Source organism: Gymnoscopelus braueri, assembly GCF_963280865.1.
Source record: "Gymnoscopelus braueri genome assembly, chromosome: 9".
In the NCBI taxonomy this organism is placed as follows: Eukaryota; Metazoa; Chordata; class Actinopteri; order Myctophiformes; family Myctophidae; genus Gymnoscopelus; species Gymnoscopelus braueri.
This window is the reverse complement of record NC_137610.1, coordinates 5689899-5702178: the sequence shown is the minus strand read 5'-3', so window position 1 is coordinate 5702178 and position 12280 is coordinate 5689899. Positions and strand designations below refer to the sequence as shown.

General features: G+C 38.0%; 1 protein-coding gene across 1 annotated transcript; it reads left to right on the top strand.

The window, feature by feature from the left end:
- The first annotated feature begins 1218 nt into the window (after nt 1-1218).
- Nucleotides 1219-8626, top strand: rsl24d1 (ribosomal L24 domain containing 1). The gene is made up of 6 exons (XM_080438773.1): nt 1219-1376; nt 3382-3495; nt 4086-4158; nt 4595-4658; nt 6258-6343; nt 7639-8626. The coding sequence occupies exons 1-6, from the start codon at nt 1296-1298 to the stop codon at nt 7719-7721; spliced, it is 501 nt and encodes a 166-aa protein (XP_080294899.1). The 5' UTR covers nt 1219-1295; the 3' UTR covers nt 7722-8626.
- Nucleotides 8627-12280: the final 3654 nt, after the last annotated feature.

Here is a 12280-nt window from a genome sequence, read left to right as displayed (position 1 = left end):
AGCAGACGTTAAAATGACAAGATTCCTTTGAAAATAGCCGATCTACAAGCTCACAACGCGTCGCGAATGCAACTGTAAGCTGCACAACTGATCTCCAATTATTGGACTAGAATAATTTGAATAGCCATTGAACAATATACAGTATAGTTTCAATTTAGCCTCGATGTAGACGTTTAAATCAAAACCATGTCAATGTCTACATTTAGACCAGTTTTAAACCATGACATTTATTTTATTTTTCTAGTCATGTTAAAGGGATACTTCACTTTCGGGCCGGGGACACATTTAAAAAATATATTAAAAATAAATGAAAAAAGTTATGGAAAATTCATGGCCCCCTCACACATTAGTAGGACACTGCGTGTCGTGAGGGGGCCATGAATTTTCCATAACTTTTTTCATTTATTTTTAATATTTTTTTTAAATGTGTCCCCGGCCCGAAAGTGAAGTATCCCTTTAAGCTCACATTGCGATGCGTTGTGAGCTTGTAGATCTGCTATTTTCAAATATAGCCAGTGTATTAAACTGGCTCCTTCTAAACTGTTGCCTACATTATTATTTATTATACAGTAGGCTAGTTGTCGCTTCTTTTGGGCTTGTTTTCATAGACGTAGTTGCTTATTTCTCTCGCAAAACCTGGCAACACCGGAGACGACTGACACTGATGTGAGATCTCCTCTCCTACAACATTGGTTCTCAAAGTGGGGTCCGAGGACCCCCAGGGGTACTTGAGGGGGTTCCAGGGGGTCCCCAGCTAAATGATGGACAGGGACCAAATGGACCCTTATGGGTCTGTAACTCTGAGAGTGTACAAATGGAACCAAATGGACCCTAACAGGTCCATTTGGTTCCATATGTACACTCTCAGAGTTAAATTAACATTGATTTTACAATATTTAGTAAGTGTCTATTTGGGGGTCCTTGGAACGAAAAAGTTTGAGAACCACTGTCCTACAAGACCCGCCCTTAGACACGCACTGCATGCAGAGCACTGACTGCATGCCTCTGATTTGGCTGCTCTGCCAAGACCCGCCCTTAGACACGCCCTGCCTGCCTCTGACACACACACACACACACACACACACACACGCACACACGCAGACACGCACGCTCTCTCGCACACACACACACACACACACACACACACACACACACACACACACACACACACACACACACACACACACACACACACACAGCAGTAGAAGAAGAAGAGTTGTACTTCCTGTTCCTGTAACATAACATCGTGCGCACTTACCGTCCAGTGGATCTGGTGGAACGTGAATACAAACACCATGAGGATAGAGAAATGTTATTTCTGTTCAGGACCCGTTTATCCTGGACATGGAATGATGTTTGTGAGGAACGACTGTAAGGTAAATATAACTCATTTATTTACATTAATACTCATTATTATGTGGTTATTATTATAGTGTTTAGTAGGAGACACGTCTGTGTGGCAGCTAGCCTAGCATGCTAATGCTAACGTGTAGGAATCACTGTCAGTTCGCTAGCCTAGCATGCTAATGCTAACACGCAGCTCACGTGGTTCTAAAACAGTCTGTTGGTTTTATTTATTTAATGAAACGTAATGAAGCTTTAATGTGTATTTATGTATTAATGATGTATTAATAATATGGATATGAAGCTTTGTGTTTATTATGATGAGTATCATTATTATCGTTATTATAGAAGGTTAATGTCGTTTAAAGGGACGTGTGTGTGTGTGTGTGTGTGTGTGTGCGCGCACTGTAAGAGGTGTGTTTAAGTTCATAATCTTTGTAAATATTGTAATAATAACATATCAGTACTTGTTACATAATATAATATTCCATTTGCAGCTTTTATCTATGAAGCTAAACTCTTTCAGAATGTCTTTGAATATAAAATATGAACCACATGTTTACATACGTGGTTCTCAAAGTGTGGTCCGGGGTCCCACAGCAGGGCTCCGTGAGGGGGTCCCCAAGCAGAATGAGATGAACAAGCAAGCTACTACTCTTTGATGCTATTTTATTTTTAATATCTGGCAAGCTAGAGTTCTTTCGTTTATTATTAGTTATCTCTTTGGCTATTTGGTTATTAAAATATATATATTCTGCTATTCAAAAATAGCAGATCTACAAGCTCATATGCCGCGCTAGGAGCTTGTGGATCTGCTATTTTTTGGAAGAAGAATCGTGAGAATGTGTGTAGATCTTTTAATATATATTTATATATATATATATCTTAATTTTTTACTAAAATCTTTGCTTTTTGGGGGGTCCCTGGGACAAAATATTTTGAGATATGGGGAGGGGGGGGGGGGGGTGGTGGTCCGCGTACAAATGCATATCATTTTGGGGTCCTTGACATAAAAAAAGTTTGAGAACCAATGGTTATAGCAACATACGTCCACTCAGATCCACGCTATGAGCTTGTAGATCTGCTATTTTTGAATAGCCCAAGTATAAGATAATGGTTAAAGTGGTTAAAATCTAAAATGACAGATGCTTTCCCGGTCTTAAAGGCCTAACCCATTATAGATTTATTTGGCTATTCAAAAATAGCAGATCTACAACCTCCATAGTGCGGCACTGAGTGCCGTGCTATGAGCTTGTAGATCTGCAATTTTTGGGGGAAATTGTGGATTTATTTTGCAAATATTTGAATATATGTTTTAAAGCGAACATTTTTTACTCCGATATGTGCTTCTGTGGGGGGTCCCTGGAACAACATATTTTGAGATGGGGGTCCGCAGCCAAATACATATCATTTTGGGGGTCCTTGACATGGAAAAGTTGGAGAACCACTGATATTATAGCAACATGACTTTTTTTTAAAAAACTGTTAGGATTTAGAAGACATTTGTAGAATATATATTCAAAGATTTGCACACATTTTCACGATCTTTCAAAAATAGCAGATCTACAAGCTCATAGCGCTATTAGCTTGTATATCTGCTATTTTTTTAATAGCCAAAGGCATCTAAAGTGACACAAATGGCGTTCCCGGAGTCGAGGGTTGGTCTTGCAACTCTAGATGCCAGATATTAAAAATAAACATCTAAGAGTTGCTTGCGGCTAACTAACCCTAAAGCTAATGTACATACATCTGGTGTTTGAAAATAGACAATCTGCAATGTGAGAAAATGTGAAATTCTGAATATTTTCTTTTACATTTTAACCACACAGACAGATTCTGTGTGGGTGGTGGCACACAATACTTTCTGCATACTTGTGTTTAATGCAGATGTTCAGGTTCTGTTAATTAAATCTCTTCTTCTCTTGTGTTTAATGCAGATCTTCAGGATCTGTTAATTAAATCTCTTCTTCTCTTGTGTTTAATACAGATGTTCAGGTTCTGTTAATTAAATCTCTTCTTCTCTTGTGTGTAATACAGATGTTCAGGTTCTGTAAATCCAAATGTCACAAGAATTTCAAGAGAAAGAGGAACCCCAGGAAGTCCAGATGGACCAAGGCCTTCAGGAAGGCATCCGGGAAGGAGTTAACAGTGGTGAATATTATATCTGCTATTTTTGAATAGCCAAAGTATAAAATATGGATAAAGTGGTTACACAAGATGCGTTCCTGGTCTTAATGTATTAATCCACTAGGTTGGAATGAGAGATGAGACAGCAGGTAATGAAATGATAAAATAATATAAAACGGGGACAGCAGGTAATGAAATGATAAAATAATATAAAACGGGGACAGCAAGTTATGAAATGATAAAATAATATAAAACGGGGACAGCAAGTTATGAAATAATAAAATAATATAAAACGGGGACAGCAAGTTATGAAATGATAAAATAATATAAAACAGGGACAGCAAGTTATGAAATGATAAAATTATATTTATAAAACGGGGACAGCAAGTTATGAAATGATAAAATTATATAAAACGGGGACAGCAAGTTATGAAATGATAAAATAATATAAAACGGGGACAGGAAGTTATGAAAGTGGTTTAAACGAAAATAAGGACACATCAGCTGCTCCTGTTCTGATGTCGTCTCAAATAATGGCCAATATATCTGTCTTATTATTATTACTATTGTTATACTGTTGTTATTACTGATACATATACTGTATGTTCCTCCAGGACAACTCTCTGGAGTTCGAGAAGCGCAGAAATACTCCTGTCAAATACCAGAGAGAGCTGTGGGGGAAGACCGGTAAGCAACCATGTTGTTATAGATGAGACTTTAAGTGATTTTCTTTGGTTAAAATAAGTGTTACATAGCTCTATATTGTGATAGTACTCATTCCTATAGAGTGTTTCACCGGAGTATTCCTCCAGGAGTCTCCATGTCTCTCCAGCTCTTTAGTAAACAGAAAATGCATTTTCAGGTCAGGATACCAAGTTCTTGTCGCATGCCTAAGATAATAATTTGATGACCGGCAGCGGTAACTTCCGCTGGTCATCAAATTATTGTCTTAGGAATGAGACGAGAACAAAAAAATATCCATGAATTCAAGTCTCCATGGGGTGACTAATCCATAGGAAAGAAAAGTACTTTTTTGGATGAACTATCCCTCTAAGTTACTTCTTTACACTAGAAGCCATCATGTAGATACATTGCATTAAGTGAACTTTGACCTGTTTTCCAGTGGTGGCCATGAAGAAGGTGGAAGAGATCAAACGGAAACGCCAGACCAGATTCATCCTGAACAGGTGAGTTTAGGGGGCGTGGTTTAAACCATTAACACAACATATGAATAAAAACAAAACAAAAAAACAATATTTATCAAACTAAATGTAATGCCTCAACTCCTACATTCCAAGTGCTTATCGGGGTGGGAGGGGGGGGTCCCATTTTCGCTAAATATATAAAAATAAAAATAAAGGATAAAACATGTGAACTTGTGGAAGTCTTCTAGATTTAGTGCTGTGCTTCCTATAGACCATCCCGTAAAAATAACAAGGTTTGGTTGATTTGGTGACGATGGAAAATGAAAGCATCGTCTGCAATGCGAGCGGCATCTATGTACTTAGAACCAAATGTACAGCTGTATATGAGCTACAGTCAGGACAGCATACAGATGGATGTGGACTCTGTATATGAGCTATAGTTAGGACAGCTCGCATACAGATGGATGTGGACTCTGTATATGAGCTACAGTCAGGACAGCATACAGATGGATGTGGACTCTGTATATGAGCTACATTCAGGACAGTATACAGATGGATGTGGACTCTGTATATGAGCTATAGTTAGGACAGCATACAGATGGATGTGGACTCTGTATATGAGCTATAGTCAGGACAGCATACAGATGGATGTGGACTCTGTATATGAGCTATAGTTAGGACAGCATACAGATGGATGTGGACTCTGTATATGAGCTATAGTTAGGACAGCATACAGATGGATGTGGACTCTGTATATGAGCTACATTCAGGACAGCATACAGATGGATGTGGACTCTGTATATGAGCTATAGTTAGGACAGCATACAGATGGATGTGGACTCTGTATATGAGCTATAGTCAGGACAGCATACAGATGGATGTGGACTCTGTATATGAGCTATAGTTAGGACAGCATACAGAAATTGCTAAAAAATGGCAAAACAAAATTATATAATTTTGGGTTTATCCGTTTTTTCCGTTCGTCACAAAGAACCAAAGAGTCAATGTGTTCATTGAGTGCCATTGACGTGTTTCACGTGTTTTACCGCAATGGCTGTATCTCGGCTCCTGAGCACTTTTTTTTTACTATGTATGTTATGTTATTTTCAAAAGGCAGACAATTAATGTCAACAAGGTCCAATGACCTTGTTGACATTTGTGAAACCACACAGTGCAACCCTCAGTGATTAGCACCCATCAGGGGATCGATTATACTGGAGATAAATATTCTGTGACTACTTGAAAAAGGTATAAGAAAATTGAAAAATTGCTGGCACCGTTTTTTTTATTTAATTGGCACTGAATGAGTTAAGACAGGACAATTCACAGATTAATATTGTGAAAATAGCAGATCTGCAAGCTATTGCGAGGCGTTGTAAGCTTGCAGCTTGCAGAACAAAATATTTGGAAAGCCTAGTAATGAAGTGTTGAATTTAATTATAAATGTTTAACATTTGCCAAGAGCAACTCTACCCAAGCAACAACGTAGAATGACACAATGATGCTTTCCTTGTTTTAAAGGGTTGAAATGTGCGTTGATCAAACCTGAGATGGGATCGGAGCGTCTCCACTGAGGATTTATAGTTTTATTTTCCCATTTTAATGAACTCCCCTCTTCTTCTTCTTCTTGTTCTCTTTCAGACTGAAGAAAGGCAAACAGCTGGACAAAGAAGAAGCCATCAACGAAGTCAAGAAAAACATTCACCTTATCAAAGCCCCACACGCAGGTACAGGGTTAATATTCAAACTTATCTATAGACTGTGTGTGTATATATATATTATATATATATACACACACACACACACACACACACACTATATATCTAGATATCGTTGCTGTCAGGCAGAAACCTCTTATCTCCATATTTTAACTTATTGTGTTTTTTCTTAAATTATCTCCTTACTTGATCACACTACAGCGTCACAGAAAGACATTCACATTAAAAGTAGCAGATCTACAAGCTTGAAACGCAGCGCTAAGCGATGCGCTTAGAGCTTGTAGATCTGCTACTTTTGACATGTTCGTGTGAGGTTTCTACCTGACAGACGATCAACATCAATCAATCCATCCATTCAGTTTTTCATAACAAAAACTATCTATATGATGTACATCAGTTCACCCATGAAGTTTATAACAACATATGACTATTGACATACAAATAACACAGTCTGTCAGTTATGTTACATAAGAGGAGTAAATGGGGGGTCTTCAACAAGGGGTCCGGGACCCCTAGGGGGTCCTCAGAGCTACTACAGGGGGTCCGCCAAATCTTTGTGTCATAGGATCATGTTTTTTACATTAACCACTTGAACCCCAGCATCCCTATTCTGAGTGGAACATTAGCAAATATGTAACAAATAGCCGATCTACAAGCTCACAACACCTCGCAGCGTGAGGCGTTGTGAGCTTGTAGATCGGCTATTTTTGGCAAAGAGGTTTGGTGTAGGGGAAAAAAAAAATAGCAGACCAAGTATTGACGGTTCAAAGTGTCTAAGAAATCGATGACATTTTTTAATCTGCATCACTATTTTATACAATATGTTGTGGGGGTCCCTGCTTCATCTCTCTCTCAACTAAGGGGTCCTTAGCCTGAAAATGTTGAAGACCCCTGACTTAAAACAATTTGTGTTTTGACTGAGACAATTGTAAACCTGACTATTAGGCCACATTATGTCTGGAGTAAGTGGCTTACTCCAGACATAGGCTTTGTTTTTGGTCACAAGACAACGTGACTTAGGCAAAAGTCACGTTGTCTTGGTGGCCATAAAATGGCCTAAGTCGCACTCTTGAGGCCATTATACTACTGGGGTGGGAAGTCCTTTTCAATAAGGATAGAGGCCATTTTACCAGAGTAAACTAGTGTCATGAAGAGATGATTTTGGCAAAAATAGCTTTTTCCTCAAAAAAGGACATTAGCCATTATTTTAGGACGGTGACGAATATAATGACCGATTGTTTTATGATCTCTTATAGGAAAAGTATTACATATAATAACTGATTGTTTTATGATCTCTCTCGTAGGAAAAGCCAAACAGATGGAAGACCAAATGGTGCAGAAGTTACAAGACGACGTGGAGATGGGAGCAGAGGATGACGACTTATAAACACATCCACCCTGACCTACCTGTCTCTCTGTCACCATTTTACCATGTCTAGGAATCTCCCAACATGATTATGTATTTGGCCACGTTGGTCCCCCGTCTCAAAATATGTTGTGCCAGGGAGAAGTGTTGATTTTGTCGACTAAAACTAGGACGAAAAATGTTTGTTGACTTCCTTTTTTCACTGACAAACGAAATACAAACTAAAGAAAAACTAAGCTATGATGACTAAAACTAAGACTAAATATATTGACAATTTTGTCAACAAATACATTTCTCCATCACGGGTCTGCCACAGCTTAGAACGTGCGCCAATAGGCCTTGCGCTAGATCGCGTATTTTAATTAAATGTTTTTTTTTTGTGAGATCTGACGTTCATAGTGACAGAACACTATGCAAAAAAAAAGAAAAGAAAAGTGTCGCTAGACAAGATTTCAATCTCGAGATTTCAATCTCGAGATTTCAATCTCGTCTAGCCAGACCTTTGTTTTTTTTCTTTTTCCGTTGCATAGTGTTCTGTCACTATGAACGTCAGATCTCACCAAAAAAAAAAGCTATTAAAATACGCGATCTAGCGCCAGGCCTATTGGCGCACGTTTTAAGCTGTGGCAGACCCGGGATGGAGTTATGACATTTTTCTACTGTACCATTCATCCGAAGATGTCATAACATCATAGAAAAGGGTAAGAAAACTGTGGTCCAAAATTCCCCTTTAAGACGGTTCATCTCATATTGAAGGGTTTTTCTTTGGATTTTTCCTGCTTTCATTAAAATGCAGATTAAGTGGATTCTGTATTCTATTCAGTATGTATATATATACATTTACATACAGTATGTACATTATATACATTAACATACAGTATGTACATTACCCTGTAGCCCTGCTTCCTAATAAACTGTTTCAATAAGATGATTGAATTACTGATGTTTAAAAAGGTGATCTATGTGGGTCATGTTTTAAATTTAAATATTGCTTTCCCCAGCTAACCAATCACCCCCTTGATTTCACTCTTACAACATAACTTATTTTATTGTGTGTTTTTCTAGTAAAATTGACTCTTGTTTTCTCCATGTAAAGTGACCGAGTACTTTAAAAAGTGCTACAGAAATCTGAGATATGTATTATTCTTTTGCCAGAGATTATTCATCCTGAAATGATGGACTAAGATAACACGAATGAGGGAAAAAGTAATGATTACAAAATATTAAGCTAAGTTTTTAAAGCACAAAGTGCAAGTTGGTAAGAAATCAAGGTTAAATAAATGTTGACATTGGGAAGATGACACATGGTCAATATCGCTGCTATGAGGACACTGCTTTCACCACTTCCTTAAAGGGTAAGACCACTTTGTTAGAGGTTTGGGCTGTGTAGTTACCTTGCCATGTTGTAACTCCAAAGGTGGGCAAGAAATCAAAAATAATTGCTCCATTGATTAGAAATTGATAATTCTAAATATGCTCCTCATTGACTTACATTGTACGGTAAAACAGCTCTCAAAGTCACTCTTTTAGCACATAAATGAACCTAAACATAGCTGATTCAGACAATATAGAGCATCACCAAACCCAGTACTGTTTGTTTTTTTAATAAAAATGTCAACTTCCTGTTGATTTTACTATTTGAAGATCTGGATCCGGATCCGCGGATCCAGTCCAGGTTTTCTACTTAATAAAAATGGCTAAATCAACAGGAAGTTGACATTTTTATTAAACAAACTGGGTTTGGTGATGCTCTATATTGTCTGAATCAACTTTGTTTGCGTTCGTTTATGTGCTAAAAGAGTGACTTTGAGAGCTGTTTTACCATACAATGTAAGTCATTGAGGAGCATATTTTGAATTATCAATTTCTAATCAATGGAGCAATTATTTTTGATTTCTTGCCCACCTTTGGAGTTACATCATGGCAAGGTAACTACACAACCCAAACCTCTACCAAAGTGGTCTTGCCCTTTAAGGGAGTTATTTCATAATATATCTGTTGTCGGGCAGAATGTCCAAGATATTAACTTTTCAGGAAATGTTTTTAAAACAACACAACACTGCCTCATCAAAGTTGGTATGGTGACTTAATACATTGTCAGATACTTGAACGTGTTCTTATATTATCATCACTTTACCCACATACAGCTCAAGTGGGGCTAACTTCGTCATTCTAATCAATGCTGGACACGACAAACTATTAAAGTATATCATCTATCTCTACAAGTTGGTGTTAGGTGGTTTGAACGACAGTCTCTTGAAATATTTTGACAAATATTGAAAACTTTTGAGTGAATGAGTACTTTTACTTCTGGTACTTTTAAGTATATGTTGATACCAATATTTTTGTACTTTTACTCAAGTAAAAGAGTATTTCTACACTGTGACTGGGGGGGGGGGGCTTCAATTCAAATGTAATTCATTCTGTGTGAGTTTGGCTACTTTCATAGCATCCCTTTATGTCAATATATTAGTTTTACAAACATGTTCTGTAATGATATATATAGCTGATCACAATGTGATCTTGTACAGTAGATCCACTATTTTCAAATAGTTTAAACTATTCATTAAAATACTGTATAGATCATTTTCTTCATTGAGACATGTACATTTTGTTTATATATATATATATATATATATATATATATATATATATATATATATATATATATATATCAGCACCAACTTCGCCACCATCTCTGATCATCTGGCCATCTGCAGCCTACAATATAACTTATACAATCTGTATGGTAGAGTATGTTAATACAATATAACTTATACAATCTGTATGGTAGAGTATGTTAATACAATATAACTTATACAATCTGTATGGTAGAGTATGTTAATACAATATAACTTATATAATCTGTATGGTAAAGTATGTTAATACAATATAACTTATACAATCTGTATGGTAAAGTATGTTAATACAATATAACTTATACAATCTGTATGGTAGAGTATGTTAATACAATATAACTTATACAATCTGTATGGTAGAGTATGTTAATACAATATAACTTATACAATCTGTATGGTAAAGTATGTTAATACAATATAACTTATACAATCTGTATGGTAAAGTATGTTAATACAATATAACTTATACAATCTGTATGGTAGAGTATGTTAATACAATATAACTTATACAATCTGTATGGTAGAGTATGTTAATACAATAACTTATATAATTGGGGTGGTTGTGTTTTGTCTCCCTGCATGTGCAATACCAAAGCAATTCAAAACTGAATGATACATTAATTAAATAATCACATGTTCAAAATAATAATTAATAACCTGCCATAAACTATTCCCTTCTGATTACCATGGAGATCTCCTAATCAATACCAGATCAATATATTCAATAGTTTTGTATTGGACACTACGTTCTAACTGTGGTTTTCCACCGTGACACAGATCTTCCCTGGTAACATCTTCAGAGACCACCATCTTTATCATCATAAAAAAGGTATGGAAACAGTGTCTCGTTGAAAGTGTGTGTGAAGGTGTGTATGTGTGTGTTAGAATCAGGATCAGAGAAGGACAGCTGTCCTCTGTCCCAGTCCAGCTGGACTCTGATCCTCCGGATCTTCCGGGGTTTCCGCTTTACTGAGATAAAAGTCATCCCTGATGAGGATTCTGCTTTGTATCCACCCATAAAGAACTCTATAGACCAGTATCCACTCCCTCTGCCTCCCTTCCTGTTGTAAGACTCCACACACACACCGACGTCCCAGTGTTTATTGTCTCCAACCTCAACATCCCAGCTGTGAGACCCTGAGTCAAAGCCCTCAGAACCAAGGACACACCAACCGAGGTCAAACCTCTCTGGGTTGTGAGGAAGCTGCTGCTCCTCCTCTTCACATCTCATACTGGTCAGATCTTCAGACAGCATGAGTATAGGATGAGCAGCGTTGGGGTCCAGGATCACAGGAGTGTAGGAGACAATGTCCGTCATCTTGTGCCAGACTCTGAAGGTCAGGTTCTTCAGGTGTTTGGCCTCGTCTATCAGCGCTCCTGAGACCGGCGGTGGGTCCTGCAGGGTGAGCTGGACTCCCCCCAGCTGGTCCTCAGCAGCTTGGTTTGCGTTGGAGAGGTTTTCCATTTCTTTGCTCAGAGCCTCAATCCTCTCCTTCATCTCCTGACTCTTCTGAGCCTCTTCCTCCCGCAGAGCGGCGATCCTGGCATCCTCTTCCTCCTGTAGGAACCGACGAAGATTCTGAAACTGTTCTTTAATCTGCATCTCTGTGTTCCTGGCCTGAACCTTCATGTGATTTTCTGTTTTGTCGTAATCTGTTTTAACTTTGTTAAAGACCTTCAGTTTCCGTCCTGATGCCTCGTCAACGGGTAAGAACTTGTGTCCGGCGTGTTTCTCTGAATCACGACACACGACACACACCGGTCTCACCCAGTCCTCCAAGAAGTTCTCACACAGCACAAATTTTAAAAGAGGATGGTCCCTGGAGGATCTTCTCTGACAAACAGGACATTCTAATGGTGGTCTTTCCGTCCACCATTCCTTCATACATGTCTTTGCAGAAGATGTGGCCACAGGACAGCTGAAGGGGACGTTTAAAGATG

What these genes read in the sequence shown, in the direction of transcription:
- rsl24d1 (XM_080438773.1), top strand. Translation starts at nt 1,296, where the DNA reads ATGAGGATAGAGAAATGTTATTTCTGTTCAGGACCCGTTTATCCTGGA. An exon ending in ACCAGATTCATCCTGAACAG is followed by an intron (nt 4,659 to 6,257) that starts GTGAGTTTAGGG and finishes GTTCTCTTTCAG; the next exon opens with ACTGAAGAAAGGCAAACAGC. An exon ending in TATCAAAGCCCCACACGCAG is followed by an intron (nt 6,344 to 7,638) that starts GTACAGGGTTAA and finishes TCTCTCTCGTAG; the next exon opens with GAAAAGCCAAACAGATGGAA.